The sequence below is a fragment of the Oryzias latipes genome, chromosome 14 (assembly GCF_053564925.1).
Source record: "Oryzias latipes strain Hd-rR chromosome 14, Olatipes_Hd-rR_3.1".
NCBI classification, from domain to species: domain Eukaryota; kingdom Metazoa; phylum Chordata; class Actinopteri; order Beloniformes; family Adrianichthyidae; genus Oryzias; species Oryzias latipes.
The window spans coordinates 6,774,767-6,792,619 of record NC_136250.1 but is presented as its reverse complement, the minus strand read 5'-3'; the positions used below and the strand labels follow the sequence as shown (position 1 = coordinate 6,792,619).

The window sequence follows — 17,853 nt, the reverse complement described above, 5'->3', positions numbered from 1 at the left end:
GGAGGTGGAGACACAAAAGGGTTACTGAAGGCTGCATGGTGAGGGAGCAAGACTAATTAACCTTAAAAAACATACATTCTGTCAAAGTCCCTATGCTTTATCTTTTTTTCTTTCACTAAAATTCAATTCAATTCCATTTTATTCATATAGCCCAATTTTACAACAATTTGGGGCTATGGCAGTAATTGTATGATAAACGTGAAATCATAAAGAGCATAAGGTCATAAAATCCAAAAGTTATTGGCTAAACTAAACTAAACTAAACAGACTAGGCTAAGATGGAAGGCTTAGACCTTCCTTCTTGTTCAGGAAAAAATCCTAAAATAAAACGGATTCCGGAAAAAGAAGTAGAAACCTCAGGGGTGTCCACATGAGGACGGATCCTCCCCAGGACAGACAGGTGATGTACCAGAACTCTTAGAGAAGAATTAGCTTATCTAACTCTACAACTACATATTTAAAGTCCAGCAAATGATGGGCCAATCCAGATGAGTTGGGGGATGGCTGGGAGCACAGACGAGCCAGAGGAGAGGTCCACAGCCTGGAATCACTCCCACTTCCCTCTGGGGGACAACACATAAATTGAACCGCACCAAGCAGAGACACGGAGAACTGAATGATAATAATAATAATAATAATAATAATGGATTCGATTTATCTGCGCTTTTCAAGTCACTCAAAGCGCTTACATTGTGTCCATTATTCATTCACTCCTCATTTATACTTGGTGATGGTAAGCCACAGATGTAGCCACAGCTGCCCTGGGGCAGACTGACAGAGGCGTGGCTGCCAGTTCAGGCCTACGGCCCCTCTGACCATCACTGGGATCATTCATGCACATTCACACACCAGTGGAGCCACACTGGAGGCAAGGAGGACGAAGTGTCTTGCCCAAGGACACAACGACAGTTGGCTGGGGGGAGCAGGGATCGAACTGCCAACCGTTTAATCATTGGACAACCTGCTCAACCGCCTGAGCCACTGTCGCCCCGAATGATAAATTAATGATCAAGAATAGAGGAGGAGAGAAGGAGATGAAAGTTGAGAATAGAACCCCGGTGCACCATACTTTCCCCATCTCCAAACTTATAGCAGCCTACAAACAACTGTTATTGTTATTAAGTTGAATTCAAACATGTTAACAGTAAGTTAAATAATCTCTGAATACTAGCTAGTCTGACAACAAGCCTGTCCACAAAGGAATGTTTTGAGCCTAACTTTGAATGTAGAAACTGTGTCGGCCTCTCTTACATGAGCTGCGAGCTTATTCCATAAGACAGGGGCTTGGTGTTTAAAGGCTCTACCTCCAACTGTACTATAATAGAGTTAATACTATTGCCTTGTTTGCAGTGGGGTGTCCCTCAAGGAAAAACATCACAGGAGTTCAATATTCTTTCTTCTCCTGAAGTATGAAATTGTCAGAGATGGTGAAGGCTGATTTTAGCAGACCTGGTCATCTTGCATTTAATAAAATAACAATGAAAACATTTAAACACTAGAATTTGTTGGAAACCAATAGAAAAATGTGCTAATCATATACAGTTAGGTCATACAACATGTATAACAAAACAGCAAAAAATAATTGAAAAAATAAAAAATAAAATAAATGATTTAATCTAAACCTGAAATGGTTTGTGGAGCACCTGTATAAGCCGTAAATAAGGACATTTTTTATTAATTCCTTTTCTGCAAAAATTGTAGAACCTATACATACAGCATTCCTTGATGTCTTACAGCAAAAAAGGAGCACAATGGATCTGCAGTGTCTAAAATTGCCCATATATCCATTGGGATTTACATTGCAAAGTTTTTTTTTTATTGTATGTTTTGTAAATACTATAGAATACTTCAGTTTCAGTTTATTTATTTAAAACAAAAATGAAAAATAAACATTGTTTAAAATAAATAGAGAAAGCAAAACAGTGTGCTTGAAGAGAAATCTTGTCTGATCCCACCCCTTTGTTTTTGAGTCACTGCAAAAGTATAATAGCATCACAAATTAAAATAAATGATTTAAAAAAAATTAAAAGAAATTTGGTTGTCATTTTTTTAAATAGGAGTAATAAATATGATGTAAAGTATGTTTAGAGTTTGATTGTGTAAACCTTTATTTATACATATTTGAAATACAGCGCCACCTTCAGGTGCGATAGTTATGTTCATCTAAGTGTGTTATAAAGTGGTGGTTTATTCCCCACATGAACAATGGGTTCAACAAAGAAATTTAAAGCAGAGTAAAAACTTCCCCTCTGTGGGATGGTCTAAATCATGTCCCTTTAGATGAAGGGGTCGCTGTGGGACCCCCACACGGGCCTTACCTCAGCAAACGGCCCTCATCCCCACATCTGCTCACTCATTCAGAGCTTTGCTGTGCGTGGAGATGGCCACTAGCGTGCAGAGCTCTCATGTTGCTGAAAATAGTCTTCAGAGCAGCCAGCTCTGCTCCATGCAACCCCGAGGCGCTGCTTGGCCAACGCGTCTCTCAGGGTGTAATGCAACGCTTACGTCAGGAGCACGAATGAGTTGAGATCGATGCGTGAGCAACTGTTGGTGCAATGATACATGCCTGGCACAGAGCTCCCCAGCGGAGGAAGAGAAAAGGAGAGAACACATCACGCAGTGTCAAGGAACGGGTGGGACCACTTTCAGCACCTTGGAGAGAGACAGTGCCAAAACGCACTTCGAGGTTTTATTGAGGGCATCTGTTTTGTAGCCGCTACACATGAATGTATTTGTTTAAGATTGTACAATAAACACACATTAATCTCTATTATTTACAATAAACACTATTTAATAGTGTGAACTGTCTGTCCAACTTACTTATTCAGAAAAAAAATATGTTTATAGGGCTTGATCAAATTAAAACCGAATTCAAAGCAGCACTTATGCACGAATTTTATTAGGTTTTATTCATTTATTTAATTACTACGTAGTGAAAGCTGCCTGTTCCAAATTTCAGCTGGGATTCCCCACCCCCTGAGCTGCCATGCTGGAGCAGCGGAGTTAAGAGCGTTGCTCAACGACAGCTTGACCAGTTCTCCGACAGATCTTTAAAGAGCCACTGGAAAAAGACACGACTCCACCCACATTTTTTCCTGACTCTTTGCAACCGTTTGCTTTTGAATGGTGACCCTCTCCGCACTGTCACATTTTAACAAACACGCCGAAATCTGGGGAAACCCCTCCCGTGTGCTCCCGAGTCTCTCGAAGTCACGAGTCTCCTTTAAATTTCCTCCGAGTCTGGATCTGCCATCAGCAGTGCTCCTTCTTGATGTTGTGGGGAATACGCATGCGCTCGGTTTTGGAATTACTGCACTGGCAAGAATAAGTTAGACCCCGCTTGTCTTGAAGGAAGAAAAAAGAACTATATCATTTTAAATGTCGTAGTGTTCCTAAGAAGAAGCATGAGGACACTTTGCGTCTGTTTCTTCCTCGTAGTAGCAGCGGTGGCGCGCACTCAAAGGTAAGTGGAGAGGTAAAAACGATCCTTCACTCATTTTGCGAAGTGTGAAGGTGTTGCAGATGGCATGGAAAATACGTGATACCATTGATACAGGCATGTGCACCCCCTTTTTATCTTTTCTCCCCTTCCATAGTGTCGGTGTCAATGACCCCAGCAACATGCCTTTGGTCAAACAGACGGTGGATAGGCTGTTGAAAGGTTATGATATACGATTGAGGCCAGATTTCGGAGGTAATATATCACCAACTCTGCTTCAGATTGTGCGCTGACACCCGGTAACGTTTGATTGAACAAAGATTTGTTCTAATTTGATTTCTTAAAAAGTGAAGAACTAGGGGATGGTGATTGACGTGTGCAGCCGTCTCTGACTTCTATGGGATCAAAACAATAAGAATATTGTGACTCCAAGATGAATTTGCGCACCATAAAAAAGAAGAAAAATCCAGCCATTCATTTATCTACGAGTTACTGTCATGAAAATGTGTGAGATGTTTCGTGAAGAAGAAAAAAATCAATTAAAAAATGTTGGATTTCTTTTGTGTCAACAACTCTTAAAAGAGAAATTACATTTTACTGCAGGTCGGAGTTTCTAATCTAATCTAATCCTGGTTGACAGCAACATTTTTTTTATTAATCTGTCCTCCAATCAACGGACCCATTAATGAGAAAGTGGTTCCTGTGAACCAGAAATGACACGAGCTGCTTCTGACCTGATGTGCTTCTCTTGTTTTCCGTCCATTGCAGGTCCACCAGTTCGAGTGGGAATGAATATAGACATAGCAAGCATAGACATGGTGTCAGAAGTCAATATGGTAAGTGGGCCATTTTTTTTCTCCTGTTTTTGAAAACCTTGTGTTATGCATTTCACTGAAAGGAGAAATACCCTCCAAGAGCATAGGGGATACCCCCGTTTTTAAACTTTGGGATTAAACTAAACTCTGTAATGAAATGCATCCAGGATCATATCCATATGTATTTCAGAAACTTTACTGCTATTTATTTATAAGACAAAGTGCTCACATATACCTACTTTATTCCTTTTCGGATTCAGATATGTAACTTCATGTTTGATTTTGATGCTTTTTAAGAGCTTTGCAAGAAATGATGGCACCAGAAGAATTAAAAACTGTGCATTATAAAGAGTGCAGATTAAGTTACATACAAGTGCACCTCTCAGTGATGAGATTGCGGAACTGCACCTCACAGAAAGGCTGAATGTAATCACAGTGGAAGGTCACTCTGACAGTTGTGATGAAATGGCAAATGGTGAAGAAAAAGCATATGTGGTAAAATGAATAAACATTCTACAGTCTCACTTTACCATTTGCATTTCATTTGAAGGATCTGTTTACATGAATGGGATTCACTCTGGCAGGCACCACATTTTCTAAAAGCTGCATCATTTATCAGGTGTCCTTTAACTGAACTCATTTCAGTGTTTCAGAGATAAGGAGGTAAATGACAGGCTTTTTACATCAAATGGTATAAAAGAAGTGCTCGACATCGAATATGTTTCTTAATAACACACAAATGTAGGTACTCTGCACCTGCATTTGCTTTGAAATAAAAAAAAAAAAACATTTTGAAAAGGCAACATTAAAAGCTGTGTACAGCTCCAGGTAAAGAGACAAGGCTGTGCTGCTTTTGCTATGAGCTGAGGGAACTGGATGGTTTACCTTACATCTGAGAGTGGTTAGGCTTTTCCCTGAGGGCCAAACTTTTACTTGGAGGTTTATAGTTGGTAGGAGATATGTAAGGAAATAAAACACAACCCACTTGTCTTGTTTGAGCCCTAAACCTGAAAAAAGGGTGAAATTTATCTGATTGAGCCATAACAACCAAGCAGATCCGGCGACAACTCGTTTCTGATTTGAATACTTTGTGTTTCAACAGACATGACTCCAGAAAACTCACAAACAGAAAACTATAACGTTGGCAGCATGAAGACTAACTATTCAAAATAAACAAAAAGTTATGTTCAGACTAAAACATAAAACATCTTATGTAAAACAAGGATCTGCTGCAGACAGTCTGAAACCAAGATAGTGTGTAAAAAGCTCTAGACTAAAAAAAGAAAGGTGCAGATGTTTGAATTACATTCAAATCTGTCTTTAAGCAATTTCGTGGAAAATAAGGAAACAGCGGCATAAACGTTTCATGTGGGACCGTGTTTAATGGAGCAGATTCAGTTTGGTTGGGCAAAGAGTTGAAAATGTTCAACTCTTTATTGAAATATTTCTGCTTTCAGATGAGAATCATGAGAAAGGAAAATCATGTATTCTAAAATAATGTGCAGTTACAACAACAACAAGTTTGGGGGCACTATTGTCTGAAACTCACTACAAAAATGAAAAAAAAAAGAAGAAAATTAGCATTGAACAAATGAAGTGCTAGTTATTGGATTATTTATTACACGAAATTAACCCTTGTGCTATCTTAGATGACCCCACCCTTACATTGACGTGTTATTCCTACCATGACAAAGGTGGATAAAGGTGGAAAGATTTCATGTAATCCATGGACACCAGTGAAGATCACAAATCATTGAAGAAAAAAGGTTCAGCGCACTGTCTAGTGGGTCTAGATGACCCAACTCCCAATGTTAAAGTGCCAACGATAGCACAAGGGTTAAACGGATTTCTCCCTTCAATGCTTAAGAAATCTGTCTTTTTCTCCCAATGCAAAACTCGTATGTCACTTACTCTTTTTGTTTGTTTGTTTTTCTCTCCTTGGTTCACTTGATGGTCCATCTGCATGCAAACTGGCATGAGTGGGATATTTTCCTCTTAAATTGTAAACTGGATAGCTAAATTTAACAAATCTTTGTTCTCTAATTTTTTCTCAAAACTAAATATTTTCAGTATTAATTTTTAAAGATGGCATTAAAATCATCCACATTCATTCCAAGTGATCTTATGCTTAGATACATGTGATTGTTGTCTGCACTCTTTATCTACACTAGTTCCTTCAAAAGGTTTCAATGCCAAAAAGTTGGATTTAGCAGGTTTAGTAAGTTTAGTGAATGTCCTTTATGGACCTTATCATTGGCTCTCCCACTTCCATGGAGTGTGTGTTTGCAGTGGCCCAGAAAAAACCCCTCAAACTTTCATATGCATACACACACCCACACATATGGTCAAAGAGACAAAACATTATTTTCTTCCAAACCCACAATGCCAGTGCCGCACAGCTTCTTTGATCATCCCATTCCTTTGTGCAGCTGGCCATCTAAACACTCTCTAATGTGAAAGGGGACTCATTACTGCCTGACCCATTGGAGTCTCATAAAAGGAAGAGGCTACATGTGTGTTTGTAATGGTGTCAGCATCTTTGATCTGCTCTCTTTCCTAATAGAAATGTAACCACTTTTCAGGATAGCAGCTGGTGTAGAAGCCCTTCCGTTATTCCATTTCCTCTACACCATCTGGCTCTCTGTCAGCCACTTATTTTGGTGCATGGGCAGAAACACCCAGCGCTCCGTCTTTAGAGAGTGAATGGGGCTCAAAGTTGAGGGTAATGGAGAGATGTCACAAAGGGATGCGTCTAACAGCCACCTTTTCTATCTTAACATTAGATAGAGCCGGACATGAATGCTTTGCTTCATATTACCAGTATCACTGTTTATTTCTCATCTATAGTGCTTGTTTGGTGCTTCACTTAGGAACTGTTGGCACAGTTTGATGGACACAAAATGTCCAAAGATATGAGAGAAAAAGCCATTTGAGCTCAGTGTGATCTCCAGTCTTTCCGTCATCATACAACTAAAGTACTTATTAAAAATAACTGGGTAACATTAACTTTTAGTATTTTTAAAGACCTACTCTATGGCATTTGTGTTTTTGGTATTAAACATGTTCTTGTGGCATTTTTCTCATGATAGAGGACATTTAAGAAAACGAAGCTTAAAATTGCATTTCTGAGTATTTCTTTACTCAAATCAGTGTTAATCAGGAGCAGACAAGAAAACCACTCTAGCAAAAAGCTTGTAAGTGTGACTTAGAAGCTACTACAGCAAACCAAAAGCTCCCTGCTCTGCTCCATTCTGATGCATCCGCTTGTGGAAATGTACATCTTGGTTTTCCTCGTGCGAGCTGGTTTCAGGCTTTAAAACTGTACGGCTGGATAGCTTAGATATTGCTCACCAATTTTTGTTACACTGGTAATGTTAGTTTGTGGTTGTAAAGGGCTGTAAGCTAGTGGAAGAGTGTGTAAACAGATGGACGATGGAAAATAAAGAAAGGATCACTCCATGCCCCCACAACGCGGTAGCAAATTTCTAATTAACTACTGCCGCTCTGCAGAAACCATGTCCTAGCAAACAACAGGCTTTTTTTTGGTTTTGGCTAAAAACGGAAAAATCATAATTAAGAGAGCACTGGAACCACTTTTAAAATAGATTAAAAGAGGATTGGAGTAGGACTTTAAAGTCTTTAGACTCCAAGTTGTGTAGTTTGTCTCCAGCTTGACTAAACAAACCAGCACACCAGCAAAGACAGCATGTTATGTTAAGCTCACTGGATTGCCTGATTTAGAAACTCTTTATTACACTTTATTTGCAGGAAGTGTAAAAAAATGTATATATGTGTTTTACCGAGCCAAGCAGGGAGCTTTTGAAAATTCCATTACACGCCAATTAAGCCTGACATTGAAGAAAGACAGTGTGGCTGAGGTTTTTTAGAGGCTCACAAAAGGTCACTGCTTTCTGAATGTCGGAAGCCAACATCTCAGGCCTGCCAGGGTGAAAAGGGATAGATTGTGTGAGACCCACGGGTCAAAATGTTCACTGCAGTGTGTGTGACATGAGGAGAAGAGTGAACGATGGTTAGAGAGAGGAGGGAGAGCTTTGACATTAACACATTGCCATGTGGAGAGTGAGAAGCAGCAATGGTGTTGGAGGGAAGGTCATGCACCTAAAACCTCTGGGGTCCTCCGTCTCCATGCCTCAGAGGTGGACGTTCCAGGGCAGGAGGCACACACGGAATACCAATACCCCGCTAGACCTCTGACCCCAGGCAAACATTCAGTCATGCACTGATTAAAGATAATGTTAAGTACTGTATTGGCAGCTCCAGATGTAATTTTCTTTTTCGCATTCCTCTCTGCAATTTTCTTTGGAGCTTCTACACTTCAGTGCCTTTAAACTTTCAGTATTTGATAATAGACAAGCTTCTAACTCTTGAATAATATGCTACGTTTTCACAAAAGAGAAATACTGCTGTCTGAGGATGAACTATAGTTCTCGTCCTCCTCCAGAAGGCAGAAATACTAATATTGATACACATAAAGGTCAAGAGGAGCTTTATTGATTGTTAGAGGATGGCAAAACTCAAAGACCCTCATTTTGGTACATTATGTTTTTCACCTCTCAGCGTTTCTGCTCAAAAAGTATTACTAATATTCTGTAGGCCATACTGCGAAGTACTGCATGCTGGCTATGAGGTAACTTGATACTACCACATGTAAGGAAGGATGTTTGGGAAAGCACTTACAGGATACAATTTAAAATCTTGGCCCAGCCTATGAGATGATGAAGAATCTAAAGTCTGCATTCGTGTTTATGCCTTAATCTATTTTATAGCCACCAGCTATATGTTCCATTGCTGAGATAGACAAAACTTGAAACTGTTTTGATATTGGCTTCAGCTGAAAAGTTAACTTTTGAATAGATTTTCCCTACAGGGAAACAATGAAGTATCAGCTGTGATGAAATGATCATCCTAATAAGATCAAAACAATGCTAACGATATGCGTTGTTTAATGAATCCAACAGCTAATCTATGAGGATAATGAAAAGAATTTTCTATTTTATTTTTAACTAAAACAATTGGAGAAAACGCAAGAATGTGTTAAGCCTCAGAGACATAGGAGAGAATGTGAAAAGTTTCACAGTATGGAACGCTTTCAGAACACTGAGACGTGCTCAGGTCAGTTAAAATGGAGTTTACACATTTTGATAACATATCTATCGTATGGATGATCCTAACTCTAAACTTTGCTTGATGCACAAATCTTTGTTTGGTTTAGATTCTCAATCCCCTCAACCGTTGGGAGTGAGACTGGGCCTGATTTGCTGTAATGTGCGTCAAATCTGCCAAAGATGTAGGGAATTATTTTGCATCAAATTAAATGCAGGGATAATCTGTTTTAAGAAATTGATGAGAATTTTTATTTTTTAACAAATTAATCAACATTTGCTCTTCAGCTTCTTGTAATTACCATTATTGATGATGACAGCTTGATATTAAAAAATACTCAGACGCTTTCCTCTTAATTTGAAAGTGTCGAATTTTTTTATTGAGTCTCTGTTACCTAACCTTGTTTTCTTACATGACAACCTTGTTAACAACTTGCGTCAAATTACTAAGACAAAGCAGGTCCTCCTAAAAAAACCTTGTATGCATTACAAATAGTATAGCTGAAGTGCTCATGTATCTAGTCAAGTCACAAGGGAGGTGGAAGGGGTGATGAAAGAAAAGTGTGAGTAGTGTAAAAATGACCCACTCTCAAACGTACATTATTGATGCGGTGGGGGGGGGTTGATATACATGTCTCCCTGTAGAGCTGTGGAAACCCATTTGGATCACACTCATGAGCTTTTTAAATGGGTTGAAAAGACAAACCTTGGCTTTTTCATGAACAGATGAAGGAACTATTTGGAATTATATTGTTGATCAGATTATCTGGCTCATAAACTCAAATAAGAGAGACACACACAAATGAGAGTCTAGTTTGCACTGTGCACTCAAAAACAAAATGTGAAATAGAATTAGGATATTTATAAAAGCTATTACAGTTTTGACATTTTTTCTTTCATGACAACCATTCACCTCTCTGTAGATCACTCTGAAACACGCCTCCACCATTCAAATGTTGATAAGTTCTAACAATAGTCACTGCACAATCAATTTTAGCTGAATTCTTTGACTTTTATGAGTTCAGTATCGTCAAATGTCAATTTAGAATGTTAGCACAAAGCATGACTCTTTAGTCTGTCAAACTCATTCTTCAGGGTTTCATGAAAGCAATGCACTAAGATGATCTTTGCTTGGCTGCAGCAGTTTAGTAGTGTTAAAAATTCACATTGAAGGCGCTACCAGAGCCAATAAAAAAAAAGATTCCTGAGCACATCCTTTGAATTTAAACTCTTATATTCGTGAACACAAATAACTGCGAGTAAATCATGCATGAAATTCAACCCCTGAAAAACAGGAAGTAAAGAAGAGAATACAAAGGAAACAAAACAAATGTAGAAGCTTTGATCCTTACAGACTTCTAACAGGTTTTTGTGCCATTTTAATCCAAAAAGAAAATCTATTGGGGGTGTAATGGTTTATTTTATCAAAGATTTGATTCATGTCATAATTTGTGGTTGATGATCTAATTCAAAGTCAATATCGGTTCATTTTGAACGATCCGATTCACTGACCTAAAATGGATCTAGGATATCTTTAGCCAGAAATTCAACCAGTGTGACTCAGAGATAAATACCTGATATTTAACAGTACAGGGGAGGTTTTTCAGATTCTTTGTATTTCTTGCAAGATAATCAAGTGTAATTTAAATGTGTAGAAACAAACCAGTAAACAATAATTTAAGGCAAATCCATTCACATTTTTCTTTCATAAAGTTCAGCCCACTAGTTTTTAATACATAGAAATAATACAAAGGGAACAGTATTAGAACATTCTACAACACTGTATGGTGAGTGTTTCCACACAGTGGACTGACAGCTTGATCATTTTGGGTTGTCATCACATGTTGATTCATCCAGGTGATGGTGTTTTGCAGTTGAATCATTGCATCAGGATCTAACAAAAATAATGCATTTTATTTAAAGCGCCTTTCAGAACAAAGGACACTGCACAAGTGAGTTAAAACACAAATAAAATTGTAAATTGAATAAAAATAGAATTAAGAAACAGCGATGTAAAACTATGATAAGTATGACAGTTTAAACAGATGGGTTTGGAGTTGTGATTTAAAACTGGAAAAGTCATCTGTGTTTCTGATGGGGGGGGGGTAGTGAGTTCCCGATTTAAAGTCTTTTTTTATGTTTCTTTGAAATGTTTCACCACTTATACAATTCGCTTCATTGGAGACTGACGAAACCATGATTCAACTTTGAGTTAATTTAAAAGTTTTGTTTTGTTTTGTAACAGCTTGGTGTGTGGGTCTAGTGATTAGACTAAACTGTGTTACAAAGCAAAAACAGAAAGTCTAGAATCAGCTTGCTGTTTGTGCTTTTTACATCTTATCAGGAGTTGGGAGCCGGTTTAGCTCGTGCTGGTTTGCGGCGCCTTCCGTCCGTGAAACCAGGGTTCAACTCCGGGCTGCTCCCTGTTCCCTTCTCTGCCCCTGTGCCGGTTGCAAGCCCAGTTTGAGAAGGTTGCGTCAGGAAGGGCATCCGGCGTAAAACTTGCCAAGTTTACCATGCGACTTGTTCGCTGTGGCGACCCCTGATGGGAAAAGCCAAAAGAGGAAGAAGACATCTTATCAGGAGTTATTATTGTTCTAGATCTCATCAAATAGGCCTACTTGTGGTTGGACGTTACTTTCAACCATGTGTTTATAGCTTTTCTAACTGTGGTGCACACATTGTATGGCTTGATTTTCCATTCATGTTGGATTTTACTGTTTAATGACTTGCACAAACACAATGTAAAAAGACAAACGGGGGAGGGGAAGAAACAAAAGTATGAAATATAAATGAAAACTCATCTATTATGTGATAGCATGCTCATTCTTTGATCCTACAGACAAAGTTCTTCTTAAGGAGTCTTATTCAAACAACATCTATCAAACTTTGGCTTCAAGCCTCCTAAATGTATTTTAGAAGATTTCAAAGGTTTTTTTTGAGAAAACATTGCTTTATTATTAATCTTTTCTGCCATATATCCCATGACTACTTACCCTTTTTCCTCGTTAATGTGTTATCTGGCTTCAAAGGGTCAAATGTTTTAAATCTAAATCTATTGGTGCTTTGCCAATATTATATAGTGCATATCATTATGTGACTGTTTCTTTTACAATTGGAGCACCAGCTCTAAATGTCAAGGGACACAAGGCATGTAATAGTTGCCTCAGGTTAAACAAGCTTACTAGTAAGGCATCTGATTCATTGCTGTAATGGTGAATGATAGGTTGGATGTCTAGATAACAGCTCTACCCTCCAGCAGTTAGCTGTAGCAGAATGTTTACTTTTTCTTCTTGTTAGCAGACAGACGTCTAGGCATAACCAATATAAAGCTACTCTGGTGTCCCATGCTCTTATGTCCTCCATCTGTCCACGGTCCTGCATATTTTCATGGTTTTGCTGCCTGTTTGTCCATCGCACAGCACCAGGGCCCCGCTGCAGGGAGGATTAGACAGAGTTACAAAGTCAAAGTGGGTTAATCGGCTAGGGTACCATTTCAGGAGGCATCTCGCAGCTCACTGGCCACTTGATTGGTTTGAGTGTTCCTGCCCAAACTCAGAAGCTTGAAGATTGGCTGTTGCAACAATGTTTGTATTCAGCAACTATTTTTGTAGAATAATTATTATTAAAGAAGTAAACATTACAACAGAAAGTAAATAAGCAATACCTTAAAACCTATGATGTACGTATATTGTTCCTCACATCCACCGTTGTACAGACACATTTTTTTAAGTCCACTAAAAACTACATACCCCAGAGACCTGGCATTTGGTACCATTGAAAAGCCCCAAATGTCCTCTGTTGATAACCAAAAGAAGGCAATTCAGTAGTACGCAGTGTTTGATAAACTCCTGGATTAGTTGACGACATGCTTTGCCTCCTATGTGAAAAAGCTGAAGGGCACTCCAGATGTCATGCAAGCCAAAAAATTGGATATGACGGATGTTATCAATCTTGGATCAATTATGTGGCATGATTGAACACAAAGACAGTCAAACTGCACAATTAGACAAAAATTTAAGATGCATGTCCAAAGCAGAACTCATTTCCACATAGGTTGATCAAACTTCAAACAAAAAATGAAGCCTTTGGATTATTTTAAGGGCTATATTTGAAAACCAGCTTCATAGATGTTTAAAGATAGTCTTCAAGGAAATGGATATGAGATCTGAGTTCTTCTAATCAAATGAGGTGTTAAAAAAAAGATGAGTCCACTGAAAATGTAGGTACTTTTATTTTATCAGAGTGATGGCTGATGTCTCTGCAGGATATTGGAATCTATTGACTATAAATAAGCAAGAAACAAGTGCTTGGTGGTGTTCTGCAGGTGTAAAAGCCCTGTTGCAGCATGAAGAGCAGACTGGAATAGATCTGACTCATTCTGGTTAATGAGTGTGATCCAAGCCTCTAAACTCTTGATTGAAGCACAACGTAAAATAAAGCAAGTGAGGTGGTCTCATTTATTCCAGTTTAAAATAGCTTAACTTGAAAACATAAACAATTATTGCCTGGTTCAAAACGTTTGCTTTTTTTTTAAATCTAAGAATACTACTGATAGCAGCAGTGCTGAGGAAGTTCTGATTGTACCCCTTTGTTTTTTTTTACATTTAACCTGAAATTGTAGTAATTTGATTGAGATATATGTGCTTAGCTATTTGTAGCTTGTGAATTTGTCTAAAGCAGGGGTCCCCAAACTTTTTCCAGTGAGGGCAACTTGACGTTTCCGTTTTCTGATCGGGGGCCAGGGTCAGTTTGAAACAGAAAAAGTGTGACAGCCACAGGGTTGCCTAAATGTAAATATTTATTGTTTCCCAGAAAGCCACACATAACCAAATATAAATAACCTGATCTGATATCAAAAAATCCTCTCTGGGTTCTTCACCAAAAAAAGAAAATAATAAGAATCAGCAAACATTTAATAACTTAATTGCTTAATAGCTATAGCTTTGAGAGTTTGTCTTCTCGCATTTGCAAGCTATCATAGTTCTCTTTGTGACGGGATTCAATGTGAGGTTGCAGTAGCAACATTTTTAGGTTGGCTGACATTTCAATTCAAATAAGCTTTATTGACATGAGGAAACAAGTCCAGGAATTCTGTTGGGCAGGCCCTGTTCACCACGCTTCACTTTTCCATGCTTTCATGAGTCTCGATCACGTGGCCATGCTAAAAAACAAACAAAAATGGAACAAAAAGAAAAGAAAAAGGGTCCCTCTCTGGTATCATTCAGGGGGCCGGGTCAAATGCATGGGCTTGTCAGGACCCAAAATGCAGCAGAGCATTATGGCAGAAACTTAAACCTCTAATGCACAAACTCAGCTGAGAAAACATTGAGCTCACAAAACAGAAAAGCTGAAAACCACATACCTAAATACGCTAAGGAAGATTAGCTTAAATGAAGACACCTGTGGCTGATTATTAATGTGAACCTGGTGTGACTGACAGGAGCCAACTCAAACCAGATCACGACAAGAAGCAAGAAAACACAAATGAGTATATTTGAGAATAGCAAGTATACTACAGACCGACCTAATTTCCCCATCGCATGATAATAAAGTCTAATTCATTGTAGTAGGTTTAGGGGATGTCATCTGGACTTGGTTTTAAAGTTAGAAGACGTTTCGCCTCTTATTTTAAAACCTAAACAAACCAAACCAGTTCCACCTGAGTCGTCAACCGCTGATAGAGAGGACCAATCTGGAGAGTGAGTCACTGGCTCTCCAACCCCCAGCTGAGGACAAAGGACTATTAACGACCCGAAACCATGTAGGCTAAGTGGACAATACCTCCAGTTTCAGGTCTGACTCCTCCCCCATGGATGCATATATATACCAGCTCTTAGACCAGCTAATTCAGAATTGACAAAGCCTCTTGGATAAGAGGCGAAACGTCTTCTAACTTTAAAACCAAGTCCAGATGACATCCCCTAAACCTACTACAATGGAACCATCCTGGATGAATGAGAGTCTTCATAGACAAAAGTCTAATTCAATTCAATGTACGTGTAATGTAAGAACCATACCAACTGAATACTTCCTCAGACTAAATTGAAACATTTTAAAGTTAATATTCCAGTATATATATTGTATATAAAAAGTAAGCTTCAAGTATAATGCCTGGCTTTAAAAATAGACTAGCTATACTTGTAGTGCATTTAAATAGACTACTTTTTGCCAAAGCAAAGGGTGTTTTAGGAGCCTTCCAAATGAAGAACTTTAGTTTATTTTGGAACATGGTTTTTACCAAAATGCATCAATATCTATAAATAAATGGTGTTTATCATTGACTGAACTCACAATTATACCAAATTCTGATGATCGAACATAGCTCTGGATAGCTACTCCCAGAAGTCCGCTGGGGCGTGACACCTCTTGCAAATGGGAACTAAAATACCTCCACCTGTACCGCTTTTTATGTTCAGACAGGAATGTGCAGTCGTTCTGTTTTTTTTGAATTTTTTGAAAAAAATAGTCAAAAACAAGTATCAGTAGAAACTGTTTGTCTATCGCTCAAACTAAACATTTTATATATATATTCTGCAAAAGTTTCACATTAGCATCAAATTATTTTATAATACTAACATTAACAGCTATTTTGGATTAATGAGAAAAAAATGTCCACATTTACCATCGATTCATATAGTCTGTGCTGCAGAAAACGTCTTTAGAAAGGTAAATGTCTTCTAGTTATAATGGAACACATAAAAAAACCTTTAAACAGTCAATTATTGTCTTACATGGTGTGACATTTCCTCTTGGACACCAATTCCTTGTCTACAAGAGGAAAACCTGTTTAGGAAAGCTGGTGGGTGGAGCATTGGCTCAAAATCTCTTTTAGAGTGAGAGACTCTATCACAATGCCAACACCAAGAGAAATACACACATTTTAGAACAGACAATCAAGCTGACGTCTTTACCTTTCAAATACAATTAGAATACAGAAAAAATCGCACAATGCGCATATCAACTAAATGCAAAGTGAGCACAGATTGTTTAAAGCTCGCTCTTATTAAAACTTTGAATCAGAGCACGGGGTTATTTTTTTGTATAATCTCTCCTCTCATTTTTTGTTTTTTGTCTATATCAATGCTGGTTGACAGTCATTTTGCCTTTAATAAGTGTTGACTGGAATATTTTTCAGCCATATGCTTCAAATTCCATGCCAGGTGCTTCCATATGGTCAGAGCATAACTATACTCAGAAACTCAAATTGCTGCACTCACATTTCTCCAAAAATAACAATTATGTAATTTGTCATGATATCAATTGTGGTGCATGTGAAAATGATGCGCTTCATAACAGCTGCTGAAGCACTTTACACATAAAAACAACATGTCTCTGTGAACAAATGCACTGGTCCAACTGAAAGGATGCATCGGGGTTGGATGTTAATAGTAAGCCTGAGAGTGAATCTAAGCCTCTTTGGGTTGTTTATTGGGGAACACCCATCACTGCAAAAACCTATTTTTAGATTGTTAATCAAGGTAACATGCTCAGATTGATGCACTCAGTATGATATTCTATAAACTAAGAGCAGATTGAGATTGCTTTTTTTCACCCACATGTTGTGACCTAGCAAAGGTCAATGTGACGAGCAAATGGTTGTAAATGCAAGTCTTTATCTAAAGTCCCACTTTCTCACCGGCATTAAAAATAATGCAGTTTGTCTGGTGCTCCTTGAAGCGCCTTCTTTTTCTTTACAATATAAGTATTGCATAAAAAATGGCTGTTTTGATCTGTATTGACATTTGTTTGATACCGTGGCCGACAGGGCTCACACTACATACAAAAGAAACAAACGCAACGACATTAGCAGAAGCACAACGAAATTACCCGCAACACAACGACATAACCGCAGCAATAGCAATAACCTAAGCACAACGGAAATGAGGACTTACATTCAGTTTTAACCTATTCGGTGCAACAGAGTTTTAGGGCCACCAAAAAAAAAGTAAAATTAGGAGAGTTTTGAACTGTAAAATTACGATTTTTTTTCTCGTAAATTTACGAGATTAAAGTGGAGGTGAGCATACAGTGCAGCAGCAAGTGAACGCCGCGCAGCAGCAGAGCAGACCGACTAAACTTAGTTGAACAGGTGAGCTGAATGTTTATTGATAACATTCCAAATGTTTGGAAGCTTATTTGTTTGATTTACGATTTATTAATTTTTTATATATTGATAGGTGGTTTGCAGGATATCTGCAGCCCGATGAAGCTGTCGCCGATGGTGTCGGTATCCCTGCACCTGTCCACTTGAATCCTTTCTTCCTCCATCAAAGACAAGATCTCTACGTCTGTGTGACGCTTCCGTCTGAGGAGGAGGAGCTGTTTTTGGCATTTTCAATGTTCTAATGCTTATATAACAGACTATTTCCATTCCTCTTTATTGTTTTATGTTGAAACGGGGACGTTTCATTTGGAGGAGGGGGCGTATGTAACACTGTTTAATTCCGCGTTGGTGTTCGGATGACAGCTTCAT

General features: G+C 38.4%; 1 protein-coding gene across 1 annotated transcript in view; it reads left to right on the top strand.

The window, feature by feature from the left end:
* The first annotated feature begins 2,999 nt into the window (after nucleotides 1-2,999).
* Nucleotides 3,000-17,853, top strand: part of gabrb2b (gamma-aminobutyric acid type A receptor subunit beta2b) — a 58,552-nt gene continuing 43,698 nt past the window's right edge. The window contains exons 1-3 of the mRNA XM_004084208.5: nucleotides 3,000-3,463; nucleotides 3,597-3,694; nucleotides 4,208-4,275. Coding sequence (XP_004084256.1) covers nucleotides 3,405-3,463; nucleotides 3,597-3,694; nucleotides 4,208-4,275 — 225 coding nt within the window. The 5' untranslated portion in view covers nucleotides 3,000-3,404. The remainder of the gene's footprint in view (nucleotides 3,464-3,596; nucleotides 3,695-4,207; nucleotides 4,276-17,853) is intronic.